General features: G+C 46.5%; 1 protein-coding gene across 1 annotated transcript; it reads left to right on the top strand.

Moving 5' to 3' along the window:
• The first annotated feature begins 386 nt into the window (after nucleotides 1-386).
• Nucleotides 387-19,256, top strand: LOC123763479 (ileal sodium/bile acid cotransporter). The gene is made up of 7 exons (XM_069304644.1): nucleotides 387-927; nucleotides 8,010-8,192; nucleotides 9,580-9,751; nucleotides 9,918-10,053; nucleotides 14,778-14,859; nucleotides 15,068-15,288; nucleotides 18,867-19,256. Exons 1-7 carry the CDS (start codon nucleotides 406-408, stop codon nucleotides 19,198-19,200), a joined length of 1,650 nt encoding a protein of 549 aa, XP_069160745.1. The 5' UTR covers nucleotides 387-405; the 3' UTR covers nucleotides 19,201-19,256.
• Nucleotides 19,257-19,971: the final 715 nt, after the last annotated feature.

The following is a 19,971-nucleotide window of genomic DNA, read 5'->3' as shown; positions in this document are numbered from 1 at the left end:
TAGGGTGAAAGAAACTGCCCATGTGTTTCTGCCTCGTGCGGGAATCGAACCCGCGCCACAGAATTACGAGTCCTGCGCGCTATCCACCAGGCTACGAGGCCCCCAAGGTCTCGTGTGTGTGTACTCACCTAGTTGTGTCTGCAGGATCGAGCATTGACTCTTGGATCCCGCCTAAATCCCTGGATCCTGTGTGTGTGTGTGTGTGTGTGTGTGTGTGTGTGTGTGTGTGTGTGTGTGTGTGTGTGTGTGTGTGTGTGTGTGTGTGTGTGTGTGTGTGTGTGTGTGTGTGTGTGTGTGTGTGTGTGTGTGTGTGTGTGTGTGTGTGTGTGTGTGTGTGTGTGTGTGCACGGCAGGTTGCATTCTCTCCTGGGCACTGACAGTGAGACCACGTCAGTACGCTCTTAAATGTTGACGTGTACAGTAATAGTGTTGGGGTGGGCACACCTCGCCGCGGCCCTCAGCGGCGCAGGAGGCAGTTACCTGGAGACCTTCCACACCGACACAAACCAACAGACCTTCCACGACGATATAAACTTAGAGACCTTCCAGGATGATATAAACACGGATAACTTCCAGAGCGACGTATACCTGGAAACCTCCCAGTACGGCATGTGGACGGTCTTTGAAGACACGCCATACAACCTTACTTTATCTCTGAGGTTTAACGACAGCGACTACGTCTGCGGGGAGAGACGGGACCTGACGGAGGCGCAGCTGGAAGTGATGGTAGTCCTCGACGAGGACTGGAAGCTCGACTTGATAAACTCGAGAGTGGAGTTCACAGCGGAGGAGGTGTGTGCCCAGGTCAACAAGACCGTGGGCTTCTCTGGCTTCTACTGGGGACTCACCAAGATGACCTTCTTCCTCACCCGCAATGACCTTGACCCTGACTTCAATAATACCGCCATACTATGGGACGATTTAATGGTAAGTCATTTTTTCTCATGAACGAAATTTATTAATAAATACTAAATTTATTGAAATTTTTATTTACTGGAGGCTGAAACTGTACAAATTGCAAGGTAAATATCCTCAAATGGAAGCCATATTCCAAAGTTCATACTCATAAATACTCATAATTTTATTCAAAACATTTTTCTCGTGACACTGTCAGGTTCTTAAATATAAATGTCTGAGAAAACACAAGAGACTTCACCAGAAACACTCAAGTCAAATCTGAAACTAATTAAATCATGTAAAACCTAACACTTTATTATAGAACGTTCCGTCATTTTCTACTTGTGCTTTTAACACGATAGTTCCTTTCCTTAATAAGATGATACAAACAATTGTTGAATAAGTGTGGCTGAAACATATGCACCTTTTATCATATTCAGTATTATATGCTGAAGTATCACATCACAGTATTAGCATAGAGAAACGAGAGCCCAAACACAACTTTGATTCAATTATGTAAAGTAATAAGACTTTTTGATTGAGGGACCCTCCCCCATACACACAAAGAGTACTGGGAAGACGGGACACCACGAGCGTAACTCTCATCATGTAACTACACTTAGGTCACTACACACACTCTGCTGGACGACGGTAAATGTGGTAATAATATACAAGAAAGAACACAGGGATGCACTGCGTCTGGGATGCTCCCGCACGCAGGTTCGAATCCTCGTCACGGCCCTTGTGGATTTGTTTACAAGAAAGAAGACAGAGACCCACATCACTGATAACCATTCCCCTGCAAAGTACTCGACCAAAATAATAAGGATTAGACTAGTTACACACCAAGACAGAATTACATATGTTAAACCATATATATTAACCTCACTTCGGGGAAGGAAAATCATGCCAAACGCACCAGAAGTTTTATGATAAAGGAACAAAGGAGAAGGAAAGACCCAATATATGACCCAGGGAGCCGGTCGGCCGAGCGGACAGCACGCTGGACTTGTGATTCTGTGGTCCCGGGTTCGATCCCGGGTTCGATCCCGGGCGCCGGCGAGAAACAATGGGCAGAGTTTCTTTCACCCTATGCCCCTGTTACCTAGCAGTAAAATAGGTACCTGGGTGTTAGTCAGCTGTCACAGGCTGCTTCCTGGGGGTGGAGGCCTGGTCGAGGACCGGGCCGCGGGGACACTAAAAAGCCCCGAAATCATCTCAAGATAACTTCAAGATATGTGTAAATGTATTAAAAACATTTCGGATGCAACATAGATGCTTACTCACGATGCTGTATACAATGTTGTGAACAAGAGTCTTGGAGTTTGTGTTTATAAACCTGGGAGAGTGTCTTCCATGGTGTCTGTGGTTATGCTCTCCCAGGGACGATGTTGTGGTTATGCTCCCCCAGGGACGATGTTGTGGTTATGCTCCCCCAGGGACGATGTTGTGGTTATGCTCCCCCAGGGACGATCGTTGTGGTTATGCTCCCCCAGGGACGATGTTGTGGTTATGCTCCCCCAGGGACGATGTTGTGGTTATGCTCCCCCAGGGACGATGTTGTGGTTATGCTCCCCCAGGGACGATGTTGTGGTTATGCTCCCCCAGGGACGATGTTGTGGTTATGCTCCCCCAGGGACGATGTTGTGGTTATGCTCCCCCAGGGACGATGTTGTGGTTATGCTCCCCCAGGGACGATGTTGTGGTTAAGCTCCCCCAGGGACGTTGTTGTGGTTATGCTCCCCCAGGGACGTTGTTGTGGTTATGCTCCCCCAGGGACGATGTTGTGGTTATGCTCCCCCAGGGACGATGTTGTGGTTATGCTCCCCCAGGGACGATGTTGTGGTTATGCTCCCCCAGGGACGATGTTGTGGTTAAGCTCCCCCAGGGACGTTGTTGTGGTTATGCTCCCCCAGGGACGTTGTTGTGGTTATGCTCCCCCAGGGACGATGTTGTGGTTATGCTCCCCCAGGGACGATGTTGTGGTTATGCTCCCCCAGGGACGTTGTTGTGGTTATGCTCCCCCAGGGACGTTGTTGTGGTTATGCTCCCCCAGGGACGATGTTGTGGTTATGCTCCCCCAGGGACGTTGTTGTGGTTATGCTCCACTGTAACGGGGGGTGGGGGAAATAGCTCTATCTTGTCCATTATTCCACCCTCCCAGTTAACTAACGAGGCCGGGGGAAACAGCTCTCTCTAGTCCGTTATCCCGTCCTCAGTTAGCTAACTATTCTAGAGCACCTCCAGAGTTCCTAAGGCAGCCTCTCTCGTTCAACACCTTGTAACCTAGGTATTTGACTACCTAGGTGCTAAGACTACAAGGCGCCGTAACTTGATCCGCTACCCGCAACTCTAGAGAGAACTCTAGAATACAGAATCATTGCCACAAAACGTATAAGAGGAAACGAAAGGAAAGAAATGAATAATGAAGTAATTAGTGAGGGTTTGGGGTGAGAGGTGGGAGGAGCGAGGAGGGTCATTAGCTGAAAGTGAGAGTTTAGAGAGGGGTGGAGGGAGAGGTGTAGATAGGTAGAAGTGGAAGAGTAGATAGTAGAAGTAGAAGAGTAGGTAGTAGAAGACGAAATGCTACCACCATCCATTCATGATCATTACATACAAGACAAGGAATGGAACTTGTCTGTATCACAAAATTCTCAAAAGATGTTATCAAGGTCATTATTGATATGTCCCATCTCTATCATGTACTCGGTAAAATCAGAGAACCAATAATCCCCGAGGCTTTCTCACCTCAACTCAACTCTAGGGGACACAAAGGCAATTTAAATAATAAATTCAATTATATTTCACATACTAAGTATCATAATTTAAGCAATGTTCAAGATCTATATATGTAAAGTGAGTCATCCTCCAAGAATCTGAGAACACTACAACTGACTTCTCCTGATCATCACACAACACTTGTAAAACACGACCAAGTCACCTTAATGCTCAACTCACCAAGCGTCTGTCTATAGCGGGATAGAGGGGGGGGGGAGTCTGCAGCTGTCAGGCAGCTTCACCCCCGTCCGACCGACAGCCTGTCCCGGCTGTTGTCCTCCTGCTCTGCTGCCTGGTTTTCTGTCTTGTTAATGCTAATGCTCTCCGAGTATATATTGGGGAACCTAGTAACTAACTCCGCCCACAAGTAGATAGCCTCAGGCACTCTACCAAGCCACTCCTTAAACGTCGGCATGTTTGAAGGCTACCAGGCTCCAATTATAAGATTAGCAGAAGCAAGGTGAAATTCGCATGATCAGACCTCAGGTCACTTGGGGTCATTAACTCTTAGGGGTGTGAAACTCAGGCCGACCAAGCTGGCGCCTTCTCTAATTCCTGTCTGTGACTCATGTATCTCTATGTATTTTAAATACAACTAAACCAAACACCTTACAGTGTTACACCCCCAGGGACGTTGTTGTAGTTATGCTCCCCTAGGGACGATGTTGTGGTTATACTCCCCCAGGGACGACGTTCTGGTTATGTTCACAACGAATCGTTCAGATGTGAAACTCATGGAACAGCCTACCCGCAATTGCCCCATGGAACAGCCTACCCGCAAGTGCCCCACGGAGCAGGCTACCCAATAACCTCATAGCATAACTGAGTTTAGTTCTAATGACAGGAGGTGGGCACTCCTGGAACAAGAGGGTGGTGGGGGGGGGGGGAGAGAGAGGGCATTAGCCCAAACAGCTACCTACCCTCACGTCCTTTGGCTTGTGTAGAAGTCATGACCTGGGTCCGCCTTTGACTTATAACAATTAGGGTAACAGACCGCACTGGTGTGTGTCTAGTTCACCTAGCGGAAAGAAGATTTTAGGAAAATGGACCCAGATGTTCTCTGACGTGATGATTTAAGGGAGGGCTGCCACCGGGTGTTGTGGTGACGCTATGGGGGGTAGAAGCAAGGGTGCTTCAGCAGCAGAGTGCTCCTGGCAGTATGGGTTCGAGTCACTTCTGGGGTGTGAATTTTCAGTTGCATATAGTCCTGGGGACCATTCAGGCTTGTTCGCATATATATATATATATATATATATATATATATATATATATATATATATATTCATCGACGTTGCGAGGTCGTGCTAGGCAATAATTTGTCCTAACAAAAATTTTAATATTGAGAAAACAAGTTTGCAGAAGCGAATGTTGCATGCATGCTTACTGTTGCTAAACTATTGCTTCAGATGGCTGCAGGCAGAATAAAGAAAGCTACTTTGATTGCGCTATAGGTGGGTGCAGGTAGAATAAAAAAAGCTAATTAAAATTGTCCTACGGATAGTTCAGAATAAAATCATGAGATTAATTCTTGATGCCCCAAGGTGTACACGAATCCTAAGCTTTCCACTAGAGAATTATACAAGTCAACATAACATTATACATTAAAGTTATGAAGACCCAACATGTTATTACACCAGGCACTGGCAGCAACACACCAGCTCACTCTGATAAAGAGTTGGTTACAAAGGTCTATAACCTTGTCAAACTGAACATACCTTTCAAATGTAATCTACCAGTAACTAATATCCCAATTTATACCTACCCCGTCATCCAAGTGTCCAAGAAAGGTAAAGAGAATCTTGCTCCTCTAAAAGCAGTCACAATTGAGACCATTACCTTCTCTAGCAAATAAATATCAAAATAAGGCATTAAGCCGCGAAGGCTATGAAGCACCGTCTAGATCCCGGGATATTCAAGAGGCGCTAAATATAATTCAAAATGCCAATTTGAAAACAAAAGGACATCTATCTAGATATATAGATTCTAGAACAACAATTTATATCAAGATTGGCTAAAAATGAGTTAAGAAAAGCAACTATATAAATTCCGGCATATAGCAGAATTTGGAGCCGGTCTGCCGAGCGGACAGCACGCTAGACTTGTGATCCTGTGGTCCTGGGTTCGATCCCGGGCGCCGGAGAGAAACAATGGGCAGAGTTTCTTTCACCCTATGACCCTGTTACCTAGCAGTAAAATAGGTACCTGGGTGTTAGTCAGCTGTCACGGGCTGCTTTCTGGGGGTGGAGGCCTGGTCGAGGACCGGGCCGCGGGGACACTGAAAGCCCCGAAATCATCTCAAGATAGCAGGGAAGGCAAAAGAAAACTCACAATGCATTCTTCCAGATATACCAAACAAAGACTAGAGAGAGAGAACTGGTCCTTTGAAAAATGAGTTAGGTCGTGCTGAAGTTTTTTTTTTTAAATTAGTTGACGAATGCTTCCTTAAGCAACACATTAAGGAACGAACGCTGGAAAATATATTATTTTATACTTTAACTAACAGGGAGACAAATTAATGACATCGAAATAGGGAATGACCTAGGGAACAGTGATCACAAGAAAATAGGGAGTGAACTAGGGAACAATGATCACAAGGAAATAGGGTGTGAGCTAGGGAACAGTGATCACAAGGAAATAAGGTGTGAGCTAGGGAACAATGATCACAAGGAAATAGGGAGTGAGCTTGGGAACAGTGATCACAAGGAAATAGGGAGTGAGCTAGGGAACAGTGATTACAAGGAAATAGGGAGTGAGCTAGGGAACAATGATTACAAGGAAATAGGGAGTGAGCTAGGGAACAATGATCACAAGGAAATAGGGAGTGAACTAGGGAACAATGATCACAAGGAAATAGGGAGTGAACTAGGGAACAATGATCACAAGGAAATAGGGAGTGAACTAGGGAACAATGATCACAAGGAAATAGGGAGTGAACTAGGGAACAATGATCACAAGGAAATAGGGAGTGAACTAGGGAACAATGATCACAAGGAAATAGGGAGTGAACTAGGGAACAATGATCACAAGGAAATAGGGAGTGAACTAGGGAACAGTGATCACAAGGAAATCAGATTTACCACAGAATGGAATAGATATGTAAGAGTGAATTCTGTTAAAGTGCCAGATTTCCGAAAAGCTTATTTTAATGGAGTAAGAAATTTCTCAAGTGGAACAGATTGGGCTGGTCTTGGAGCGAGACGTGAACCTAGCGATCGGTGATGTAACAAGGGATTGCGATGTGGATTTAAAATATAACATTAAAAATATTGTAAGCAAAGCAAAGGAACGTAGTATACAAATTGATTGGATCAAATAATGGCTCGAAATAGATAACAATGGATCTGAAGAACTTTAAAAGGTAAAAGAGACACCTTGGTACAAAAAGATTAAGAAGTGGGAATTTATATATATTATGAATAACATAGGTCCCAGGACAGAGCCTTGAGGCACTCCACTTACAACATTTCCTCACTCTAACTTAACTCCATCTATGCTCTTTGTTTTCTTTGGTATAACCATGCCCTAAGTCAACTTAATATAGCACCCCCAGTACCGTGGGCCTTTATATTTTTAATCCACCATTTATATGGCACAGTATCAAAAGCTTTGAAAAGTTAAAGTACACAATGGGTCAAACCTTTCCACTATCAACTGCCTCAACTGTGCTGGAATAAAAGATAGCAAATTTGTTAAACATGAACAGCCGTTAGTAAAACCGTGTTGTGATTCATTTATTAATCTATGTTTTCAAGATGAAGACGAATGGCTTTTGCAATTATCGATTCAAGCAATGTTCCCACAATAGACGTTAAGCTAATTGGCCGATAGTTTGATGCAAGTGATCTATCTCTTTTCTTGAAAATTGGTACCACATTAGCAACCTCCCACAACTCCAGCACTCTGCCTGACTCTTCCGTTTATTAAATATGCTAGAGAACGGCTCGCAGAGCTCCTCTTTGCGTTCTTTAAGCACCCTGGCAAACAATTCGTCCGGCCCTGGGAGAAATGTTTGGCTGGAGTTTTACTATTTGTTAAATAACATCCTCCCAGGTAAGAATAATTCGTCTCTGTTAAGAGACAAGCAACTTACAGATTTCAAGAATAGACAGGATAGGTATACGAAAGAGGGTGAGGATTTAAACTGGACCCGCATATATCAGCCAAGAGCTGCAGTACTCCATAAATGTAATGATCTGAACAAATCCACAAGGGCCGTGACGAGGGTTCGAACCAACCTTGTTGTCCTTGTGGATTTGTTCATATGATGCATCACGCTATTGTGATTTGTGTGTGTAATAATCTGTTCCTTCCATCACCTGGCCATCTCACCGAAGATCACAGTGGACCGTCGAAACAAAACCTTGGACACAATCTTCATTTACATCCTATCGATTCTTGTTATCATCAACAACATCTTCCTGGGTTCCCAGCTGGACGTGAAGATCATTAAGGATGTCCTCAGACGCCCTTTGGGCCCATTATGTGGATTCCTCGCCCAGTTTACCTGCATGCCCCTGGTGAGTCTTTTGTTTTGTGTCTGCCTAACTGACATTTTCTAGAGAGTCATGAACATATATGGAACTCCTGGGTTAAAATTAAATTCAGAATGATGTAATGAGTGGCATTTATTACAGCAATATAATACAACACAGCTATGATGTCCCTAATGTTTGTGATATTCGCATGGTTGTAATGTCTCTTTTAAGGTTGCCTAATACTTTGCCATCTAATGAATGGATTAATGAGAGTCCCACTGTCCCTACCTAATATCTCGTTAATCCACAGGCAGGGAAACAGTCGTGCGTTAAACATCGGGAACTCTAGACCTTTCACTAGTCACGCCATAGTGTATGTTAGACCTACAACACGGGCTGGTGTTACTATACTGTATGACTGATCATGGGAATAGAGAGATCATGGGAATAAATACCTTGGAACTATAAATTAATATAAACAAGAATTTGTGCAAGAGAAGTTAAGAATAGAGTAAGTCAATATTTGACTTATAATCCACTTGGCCATTTATGATTATTTAACTCGAGAAATGCATAAATTGCTCCCAGCTGTGTACCGAAAACTCTTCTAAGTAAATTTAGCCAAAACACCTAACCCAACCTTACTTAGGTCTAATAATTTATAAACTGAAAATTTATCATGTTAATTTATAAATAGGAACTGTTTGTTATTACACATTAAGATAAACTCATCCAATCAGCACCCCGATACATCGGTATTGGGGGTGCTGATATATACCTCTTATACTAGATGTATAAGTGAATAACTAACATTAACATTCATGCAAGCTAATATTTGACTTACAGTCAAAATGAAGAACGGATTGACACAAAATATTGTTAAGCGTCGATTATCTCTCACGGGGCGAGAAACAATTATGCTGTTCAAGATATAAAGAGCAAAAGGTCCCATGCAAGGGGGTCAATACTAAGGTGGTAGACTTGGCTTAACTAGATAACCCACTACACACACCCACAAAATGTTGTGACTTCTCAGAAAGGCTTCCACAAAGAGCAGCAATACGCAAGTAGACTGACGTGCAAGTACTTTCTGATCAACCACTAGCGCTCACGCAGGTTCTAAACGTTCATTTATTTGAAATCTAGAAACCTGTGAGTTCTTGCAGCAAGCAACATGTTTATGTAAACAACAGGTGAAGAATTAAGCGGAGATAATTACATTTCTTATTGGGCAGGTAGGGAGAGTGAAGACTAAAGACCTGCCCTCCTCTAGTCTTCCCTCTTCCCTACCTGCCCCCTCCCCTTACCCACTTTACGCTTCCCTCTCACGTACCTGGTCCCCATAGTCTTCCCTTCCCTTACCTACCCACTTACTCTTCCCTCTCCCCTACCCGTCCCCTTAACAGTAACCCTGAATATGTTTGTGTAGGTAACATACGGGGTGGTCTTAGCGCTGTTCAGTGACCCGATTGAGCGTTTAGGGCTCTTCATACTGGGCTGCTGTCCTGGTGGCGTCTTCTCCAACCTCTGGACCCTCATCTTCGACGGCGACATCAACCTCTCCGTCACCATGACAGCTGTCTCCATCACTGCTGCAATGGGTCAGTGAACAGTGTTGTTTGTACCAAGATCATACCACGATAACCGTTCACCGCTTTTAATCGTATAGTCCATTAATTTGGACTGGTCGATATTATGTTTACCTCGCTTAGAAAGAGAGAAAGAGAGGGAGACAAACCTGGCACCAATCTCGTGTCCATGTTTCAGGGATGATGCCGCTGTGGGTGTTCACACTGGGCCAGAGGCTGATCGGTGAGAACACGATGCTCGTCATCCCCTTCCAGACCCTCCTGGTCACACTCGTCAGCCTCGCCATCCCCACCCTCATCGGCTTGTTGATCAGGTACTCTCCTCCAGCTCATCAGGTACTCTCCTCCAGCTCATCAGGTACTCTCCTCCAGCTCATCAGGTACTCTCCTCCAGCTCATCAGGTACTCTCCTCCAGCTCATCAGGTACTCTCCTCCAGCTCATCAGGTACTCTCCTCCAGCTCATCAGGTACTCCCTCCTGTTACGGCCCTCTCGGGACGCAACGGGGTTCTTACTCTGATGTTGTTAGAGGAAGTTGTATCCGACCCCAAGCCAGTAGTGGCTTTCAAGGGATGTGATCCGTGACGCAAGAAACTTAAAGGGGGAAGGGAAAGAAAGTTAAGAACTTAAGACTATAATTATTCACATCACCAATAAATAATATAAGATTACACAGGGGGAGGGATATTAACACTGTACAGGGGAAATACACAAATGTCTTCTGCTGAAGACTCTGGATCCAGGCTCTCGGTGCTGAGTCCTCGGTGCTCCTGATCCTCGTGGTCTCTTGACGAATCCTTCGACCAAGCTGAGTCTACCCCAGACACAGGCCAGCCAAAACACAGTTCCACTGGGGGCACCGCTGTGGAGGCCGTCAACCACAAGTCCAGCCGGTCTGCTGGCAGGTTCCGGATCAGCAAGGCTGGTCAGGCCACTCCACGAACGATATAAGGGTAACGCCCTAGACAGGATCCTCGTGTGATGCCACAAATCACTCTCCTGTCCTCAATACCCCAGTGGATAAACGTCTCCAGTAGTCGGTCCCGGGAACGACGATCCTTTCAACTGCCTCTTCACTGGCAGGGTAACACCACAGTGTTCTTCCGGGGGACGACTTCACAGCTGCTACAGCAAAGCACAAGATATGGGGACGGCTGCCTTGGGTAGACTGACTCAACTTCCATCACAGCAGTCCCAGGTCGACTCTGTAAGCAGACACGTCATCAATAACTGGGACACACTAAGGCACCTCACTTACAGGCTCAGACACAAACGCCCACCTATCCACACCATAGATGGCGCTGGTGTCTGAGCACCACCTCACCAGAGGTCAGCAGCGGCTGTGTTGAGCGCTGAACCAGACTGGAAACTGGCCCTCGAGGCCAGTACACGTCGTCCTCACCAGGTGTCGTCGTCCGTTTGGAGGGGGTTTCGGGAGCTGACCCACAGATGGCGCGGTCGTCACTGCTCCGGGCTCGGACGCTGGATCCGGGTTCGTAACACCTCCCCCCCAAACAGGTGTTCATCCGGTACTCTCCCCCTCTATATCAATAAAAAAAGAATGTGTGTCTGAAGTAGGAGGTCAGACGCTTGGGGCTAACCTCCCCCAACTTCCACACATGAAACATGGGGGTATGGGAGTGTCGTAGGCCACTCTTGACCGGCCCAAGTATCATACTTTATGAAATATCACCGTCTTAAGTGCCCCCCCTCCCTTACGCTTTTCAAGGAGTCAGAAATCAAATCAGGGGTTGTGAAAAACAGTAAATTTTGATGCTTACTCTAATCATTTACAGTTCGGTGTTTCTGCAGTTATCCCATTATGTGTTTCCATCTTGTACAAGTCCTTAACAATGACTGGTGTGTAAAGACTTTTTGACAGTACAAGAAGTTGCAGCCGATCCGTAATAACCATAGCTCGTTGCTATTGTAATAAATTAACACTCAATTCGTCAAACAAGGACCTAAATAAATCAACATGGACTGAGCTCAGCGTGTGAGAGAGAGAGAGAGAGAGAGAGAGAGACAGAGAGAGAGAGAGAGACAGAGAGAGAGAGAGAGAGAGAGAGAGAGAGAGAGAGAGAGAGAGAGAGAGAGAGAGAGAGAGAGAGAGAGACAGAGAGAGAGAGAGAGACAGAGAGAGAGAGAGAGACAGAGAGAGAGAGAGAGACAGAGAGAGAGAGAGAGACAGAGAGAGAGAGAGACAGAGAGAGAGAGAGAGAGAGAGAGAGAGAGAGAGAGAGAGAGAGAGAGAGAGAGAGAGAGAGAGAGAGAGAGAGAGAGAGAGAGAGAGAGAGACAGAGAGAGAGAGAGAGAGAGAGAGAGAGACAGAGACAGAGACAGAGAGAGACAGAGAGAGAGAGAGAGAGAGAGAGAGAGAGAGAGAGAGAGAGAGAGAGAGAGAGAGAGAGAGAGAGAGAGAGAGAGAGAGAGAGAGAGAGAGAGAGAGAGAGAGAGAGAGAGAGAGAGCAAGTTCAAGCAATCTGCTCTTAGAGCAGAGAGCATACACACACAATCCATGAACCTCACCAGGGGAAACCTCCCCCCCCCCCCCGCGCGAATAACCAGAACCATCCGACGTGGGCGCCACACCAGAAGAAGAGGCCAAAACACCGGCATCGGCAACCTCAGGCTCATGCACCTCCGCCACCACCGTAGGATGCGACGCAAACGAAGCTACCCCGTCGTCGCCGGAAGATCCACAGTCGCCTAATCTGCCAACATCAGCCCAGGCAGAAGAAGAACGCCGGGAACGCTTAGGCACCGGCCGCACATCATCAGATCCGGAGGCTGACTCTGAGACACATGCAACACAAACCGGGCGAACCGACACTCGTCGTAGAATGGCAGCATCCTCAACCACAAGGGGTACCAGGCCGGGCACAGGAGGCGCTGTACACACCCCAGCACCCAGCACAGCCGGGACACACGGCGAGGGTGCAGGGACAGACGCAGCAGGTGAAGAACTCGAAGATGGGGGAGCCGTGCAGAAGGCAGTCGTAAGATCCACAGGAACTCCAGGGACACCAACCGGACCAGGACGAGCACCCGACGGCGACACAACCTCAGGAGGAGAGGTGACAACAACAGGAGGTGCAGCAGTCGACACAGGGGGCATAGCATCGGCCAAAGAGACGTTCACATCCACCCCCACCGAAGCCTCCTTCACAGGAAGTGGCGGGAAATCCTCCTCACTGAAGAGGTTCACGGGCACAATGGCAGGCGCAAAACACCCAGCAGCCTGATGGCCCAAAAGGCCACAACGATAACACTTCCAAGACTGGCGGGCATAAAACACCCGAATGTGGTATCCCAGGAGTCTCACGAAGGACGGAATGTCCAATCGTAGCCGCATTCCCAGGGTGCAAATGTTCGTCCGCACACCCTTGAGCGTCCCCGAGGATAGCATGTGCAACCGCACACTAACAACCATGCCAAACTGGCCGAAGTAACGCCGCAGCAGTTCAATGCCAAGGGTGCTCTATGAACACTGACACAAGGGAGGGCACCACTCCGATCGGAGAGGTTCACAGTGCCCGCACCATCCGGCAAGGGTAAGGTCCACCCCTCGTAGCGACGGAGAAACTTCCGATACGCCAGCTCCTCTGTAAACTTGATAATCGCCCAACGTGCTATCACCAACTCGATGCCATAAATGTCCACCACAGGGACATGAAGCATTTCACACAACACAAGCGCCACCTCTGTGTACCCAGCTCGTCCAGAAAACTCGAGGCCTACGGAATGAGCCCGCACTACAGGGGGAAGTGGGACCCCCATCTTGAACTCCACGTCAGCACTGACCAGGCAGGCAGAGACGCACACGCCCCCAGCCGGCCAAACTGGCAAACACCCACCAACTGCCGGAGAGGTCAGGCAACACGTCCACACTCCACAGCAGCTAGAGCGCAACCCCCACTTCTGCTAAGCTGATAATTGCAGCCAGGTAGCCGGGTGTGTCCTTCAAACAAACCGCAGTTTAAGGTGTGGTAGGTAGATGGACTGAGGCTATCTACTTAGTGGGTGGGGTTTTGCTCCCAGGTTCCACATAAATACCCATAGAACTGTAAATTCGAGAGCATTGGCAGAGGAGAGCAGACACAGAGAGGCTGGACGATTGAACAGCAGCCAAGACCAGGCTGTCGGCTGGGCGGGTAAACCTGTCAACCCCCTCCCCTCTCTATCCAACTTAGGCTCAGACACTTAGTGAGTTGAACTGTAAGGTGACAAATTTGGTGTCTCCAACTGGAGGTGTTGTGTGATTTCAGAGACAGTCAGCTGTGGCGTTCTCAAATTCTTGTGTAATGATTCACATTGTATATTAATCTTGACACAGTGAACATTAAGTTAAATAGCTTGAATTAAATTAAATATATAATTGATGAATTTATTGTTTAAAATGTCTTTAATTTTGTTCCCTAGATCTTTGTCAGTTGAGGCTAGAGTAGACAGCCCACTGAGAGTACTGGTTTTAAGATTTTACTATACAAGTACGTGATTGCAGTTGATACATGCGAACAGTTAATAACAGCTTAAAGTACAGACAAGTTCCATTCCTTGTCGTGGCTATGCAACATGTTTACTTCGTTCCTAGTTCTACCTGCTGTGTCTTTTAAAATTGCCATCCAGAATCTGTTTACTCATTTCTGGTTCTCTTCAGTCTCTCTCTCTCTCTTAATTATTTTTCCTTTTTTTTATTTATTTCTCTTCTCTGCATTGTTTACTGAACCAGGAGTTGTTTTGCTTGTTCCATATCTTTATAAGTGCATTGATGTACATTCTACTTAAAATATTTAAATAACAATAATCATAGCTTTACATGTTCTGCAACTTTAATATGAAGTTACGAAGGATTGTCAAAAACAAAAGTTTCTTAACAGGTTGATGATTTTAAATGAGAATAAGAGTAATATATAAAAGAATAACTTTAAAATTATCCAAAATTAAAATGGCATTCGTTCATAATGATCGTCTTTCCTTTTTTTATTTTTCGATATGCATTTCATACTTCGTTTGACTATTAATACATTCATATTAGGTGGAAGAAACCAAGCTGGGCAACCAGATGTGATCAGATCCTCAGGCCTTTCTCCACCTTCGTCATCTTGCTCTTCATTTCTGTAAGTACAGCAAATTTTCATCGTAGCATATTTATTTTGAATTAACCAGAGTGTTTAGTGACGTACATATTTTGATACCACGCTGACAATATCGTTTTGTTAATAATTTACCTGATGAGCACGTGTCGTCAGCGCGGTGTGGAGAGGAAACCGGTGTACCTGCCTACAGGTGTTGTTTACAGGTGTTGTTTACACGTGTACCGTGCAGGTGGGGACGTACAACTCGTACAAGGGCGCGGTGATGATGACCTGGCGGACGGTGCTGGCCGGGGTGCTGATGCTTGGCTGCGGCTACACCTTCGGCGCCCTCCTCGCCAGACTCATGTGCCTCCCCAGGAAGCAAATAATCGCCGTCAGCCTCGAAACTGCCATCCAGAACGTGCCCGTGGCCATGTTCGTCCTCAAGCTCTCCCTCCAGACCCCCTACAAGTAACCTAATATATAAGCTTCAATAGAAAAGTTTTTTGTATCATAATGGTCTACGCCCTCTGCTTACAATCGAGGGACCTCTGGCCATCTTGCAGTAGATAGGTACCAGGGATTTAGGGAACTGTTGCAGGAGCATCTTGGGGAAGGTCTGTAGTTGGTCAAGGGAGACCTCGAGGAAGCTAAGTACAGGCTTAGTTTCCCCGACAGCGGAACTTATAACCAAAATGTTACTCAAATATAACGCCAGTTCCAGTGTTGGGTGACGATATGCACCAGCTGGGGTCAGTATACCTTAAGGGCGCTGACTCACAGGCATGCGGCTGGTCAAGTATTACCCAATTTCTATCAGAGAATCTCCAGAAAATACAGTGAATATTGGACACCGTTGTTACTTTCAGTTTGGATCTAAACGATAATTGCCACTGTAATAAACTGCTTAACATAGTGCTTCTCTCGGCTCTGTGTGTGTGTGTACATCTTAAGCAGTCCCTAGTCGAAAAGGACTTAAAACATTAAACACCTTAACATTAGCCAAATTTTCGTTAGTGTACGTCACAAAATACTAATTAACGATGTAGTGTCGGATAGTATTGGAGAAGACATCTTAAATTATATTAGATGATGGTTATTTAAAAGGCAACGATAAGATCAATTCACAAATACGTAAAATTCGCGTGGGAAACGAATTAAAAACAGGATCGGAACGAATTAAAAATAGGATCGGAACGAATTAAAAATTGGATTGAACAAATATTAGCCAATTTTCAGAAGACTAAAATCGGACAAGCCATAATTTTACAAGGGAACTTAGAATTGTTTCAAGGACGACTTTGATAGGCTTAAAATATACGAAAAATTGGCAAAGATTTTCATGTTTGGGTTCTGAACCTAGGAAACTGATATCAAGTTATAGCATATATTAGTTGAGCAACGTTCAAGTTGGCATACAAAATGATACAGGTTTTATGATAGCAGGAATCTTAAGCTAAACAAATAGCGTATAAATATATAGAATTAGGCAAACACGCTCTGCAATTCATATTTAATATCTCAAGTTATTATACAACTCACACACCTGCCCTTACACTTCACGTTCCTATGACAGTTCTGCAGACACAGGCTGAGTCTTCATGTGTTCTTCCTTAGCTTAGCAATGAGCATTTAGTCCACAAATACACAGTGAGCTTTGACGTAATGACCTGTCACAGGTCGCTACCCGTTAAGCCCAACAAATGAGGGAGTTATTATCAAGCTTTACCGTGCCTTTCTTTTACCCAATTTAAACTATAATAATTATTATAATAATTCATTGTGTCGGGGATCAGGTAGCCAGCGTTCCCCAGGTCGAACTAGTGACTCTCCCCGGCATCTAACCCCCCAACACATGTTGACTAACTGGGTACTTATTTACTACTAAGTGAACAGTACATTAGGTGATAGATAACGCGTCCAACCATTTTTGTCCCACCTGGGATTCGAACCCGGAATTCCCGATTGTGAGTCGAGAACGCACCTGACTGTACTACAACGACCAGTGTACTTCAGTTTTGGGCACGATGCTGTAGAGCGGACATCAGTTTCAAGTGTAGGTTGCACAAATACTTCAGTGGCTGCAGGTTGAGTGGCTACAGGTTGAGTGGCTGCAGGTTGAGTGGCTGCAGGTTGAGTGGCTGCAGGTTAAGTGGCTGCAGGTTGAGTGGCTGCAGGTTGAGTGGCTACAGGTTGAGTGGCTGCAGGTTGAGTGGCTGCAGGTTGAGTGGCTGCAGGTTGAGTGGCTGCAGGTTGAGAGGCAGCAGGTTGAGTGGCTGCAGGTTGAGTGGCTACAGGTTGAGTGGCTACAGGATGAGTGGCTGCAGGTTGAGTGGCTGCAGGTTGAGTGGCTGCAGGTTGAGTGGCTGCAGGTTGAGTGACTGCAGGTTGAGTGGCTACAGGTTGAGTGGGTGCAGGTTGAGTGGCTGCAGGTTGAGTGGGTGCAGGTTGAGTGGCTGCAGGTTGAGTGGCTGAAGGTTGAGTGGCTGCAGGTTGAGTGGCTACAGGTTGAGTGGCTGCAGGTTGAGTGGGTGCAGGTTGAGTGGCTGCAGGTTGAGTGGCTGAAGGTTGAGTGGCTGCAGGTTGAGTGGCTGCAGGTTGAGTGGCTACAGGTTGAGTGGCTGCAGGTTGAGTGGCTGCAGGTTGAGTGGCTGCAGGTTGAGTGGCTGAAGGTTGAGTGGCTGCAGGTTGAGTGGCTGCAGGTTGAATGGCTGCAGGTTGAGTGGCTGCAGGTTGAGGTGCTGCAGGTTGAGTGGCTGCAGGTTGAGTGGCTACAGGTTGAGTGGCTACAGGTTGAGTGGCTACAGGTTGAGTGGCTGCAGGTCGAGTGGCTGCAGGTTGAGTGGCAGCAGGTCGAGTGGCTGCAGGTTGAGTGGCTGCAGGTTGAGTGGCTGCAGGTTGAGTGGCTGCAGGTTGAGTGGCTGAAGGTTGAGTGGCTGCAGGTCGAGTGGCTGCAGGTTGAGTGGCAGCAGGTCGAGTGGCTGCAGGTTGAGTGGCTGCAGGTTGAGTGGCTGCAGGTCGAGTGGCTGCAGGTTGAGTGGCAGCAGGTCGAGTGGCTGCAGGTTGAGTTGCTGCAGGTTGAGTGGCTGCAGGTTGAGTGGCTGCAGGTTGAGTGGCTGCAGGTCGAGTGGCTGCAGGTTGAGTGGCAGCAGGTCGAGTGGCTGCAGGTTGAGTGGCTGCAGGTTGAGTGGCTGCAGGTTGAGTGGCTACAGGTCGAGTGGCTGCAGGTTGAGTGGCTACAGGTTGAGTGGCTACAGGTTGAGTGGCAGCAGGTCGAGTGGCTGCAGGTTGAGTGGCAGCAGGTCGAGTGGCTGCAGGTTGAGTGGCAGCTGGTCGAGTGGCTGCAGGTTGAGTGGCAGCAGGTTGAGTGGCTGCAGGTTGAGTGGCTGCAGGTTGAGTGGCTGCAGGTTGAGTGGCAGCAGGTTGAGTGGCTGCAGGTTGAGTGGCAGCAGGTTGAGTGGCTGCAGGTTGAGTGGCTGCAGGTTGAGTGACTGCAGGTTACTCTTGTATCCACCTCCGGTCGGTCGGCCGAGCGGACAGCACGCTGGACTTGTGATCCTGTGGTCCTGGGTTCGATCCCAGGCGCCGGCGAGAAACAATGGGCAGAGTTTCTTTCCCCCTATGCCCCTGTTACCTAGCAGTAAAATTGTTACCTGGGTGTTAGTCAGCTGTCACAGGCTGCTTCCTGGGGGTGGAGGCCTGGTCGAGGACCGGGCCGCGGGGACACTAAAATGCCCCGAAATCCTCTCAAGATAACCTCGTAACCACCGTCAACATTGTTCCAGGAGCCAAGAGGTAATTTATTTACTAAACAGTTTCATAGAGGAACACTGAGTGCTTTACACTGTTTAACCTAGCAAATAAATCACAGCCTGGAGCCTTACTTAAATATATATTTTTGTATTATTATAAATCTCAGTTCTGTTAATGTTGGTAGCTTATATAACTCCTTCGTTGTATCTATAGATGGTGGCTGGTGGCAGCAGAGTAAAGCAATGTTCTATAGCGGTGACTAATGTGAAATTAACAGGTTTTGTTGTTGTTTACAGTGACCTCGCCTCTGTTCCGATAATAACTACATTCTTGCTCACCGGGTTGCCTCTGTTTCTGGCTTACCTCGTCTACATGCTCTTGCAACGGTTGTGTGGGTGTTGTCCCGGCCAAGAGCAGACGGAGACCCTGCAGGCGCCACAACAGTTCAAGGATCTAAGACGAACAACAGAGGGAGTCGAGAGCACTGCTGAAGAAACGTCCCAAATCCTCCCGATTGTAGAAGACATTGTAACAATAATATTGAGGATTTTAAATAAAATGTTGTTTGTCTGTTTCAGCCCCATTTCACAATTTTTTTTTCAATTTAATTCACTATTATATACTCAGTGAGATACTATATAATCTAATCACATGCATGCATGCATACATACGCAGGTTTGCATGCACTTGTGCAAAGTATATATATTAAGGCAATAGGATGGGATCAAACTCACGTATGCAGCAATACCAGAGATGCGCGTTCCTTCGTCAGTGTTGCTATGTCCGTCTTTTATTCCTGTCAACGCAAATTGAGTTCACAATAGAGTGAAGATTCACTAATAAAGATCTTATATTCTTGAAAAGCCACTAGCACGCATAGCGTTTCGGGCAGGTTCATTAATCTTAATTATCCCTGGAATACGATGCGCCAAATCGTTTAACAACCAGGTACCCATTCATTGATGGGTGAACAGAGGCGTACAGTTAAGGATTGGTGCCTAGTCAAACCACTCCGGCCAGGATACGAACCAGGCCAAATCGCTCGCGAAGCACGGGGGGGGGGGGGGAAGTGTTATACCACTGCACCACGGAGACTGAGGCAATATGATGTAAACCAAATTACCGAACCTAGGCCATACATAACAATGCTACCAAGACAAAGAGACGAGTGGATATGCCGTAAAACTTGGATTTTGGGTAGAGAATACTAAACGTGTTTTCGGCTCAACTTCGCCTTCATCAGAGCAAAATGGAAATAATTTCTACTTTGCTCTGATGAAGGCGAATTGAGCCGAAAACGCGTTTAGCATTCTCTATTTTTTTCACATGTGGTTTTCCATTATATATATACAGAAATCACAATAGCGTGATATATTAAATGAACAAATCCACTAAGGGCCG

This window comes from Procambarus clarkii, chromosome 52, assembly GCF_040958095.1.
Source record: "Procambarus clarkii isolate CNS0578487 chromosome 52, FALCON_Pclarkii_2.0, whole genome shotgun sequence".
NCBI classification, from domain to species: Eukaryota; Metazoa; Arthropoda; class Malacostraca; order Decapoda; family Cambaridae; genus Procambarus; species Procambarus clarkii.
This window is presented reverse-complemented; position numbering and strand designations above follow the sequence as displayed.

Coding starts and splice junctions, on each gene's coding strand:
- LOC123763479 (XM_069304644.1), top strand. CDS start 406: ATGTTGACGTGTACAGTAATAGTGTTGGGGTGGGCACACCTCGCCGCG. Junction 10,054..14,777: donor CTCATCGGCTTGTTGATCAG/GTACTCTCCTCC, acceptor CATTCATATTAG/GTGGAAGAAACCAAGCTGGG. Junction 14,860..15,067: donor TCATCTTGCTCTTCATTTCT/GTAAGTACAGCA, acceptor TGTACCGTGCAG/GTGGGGACGTACAACTCGTA.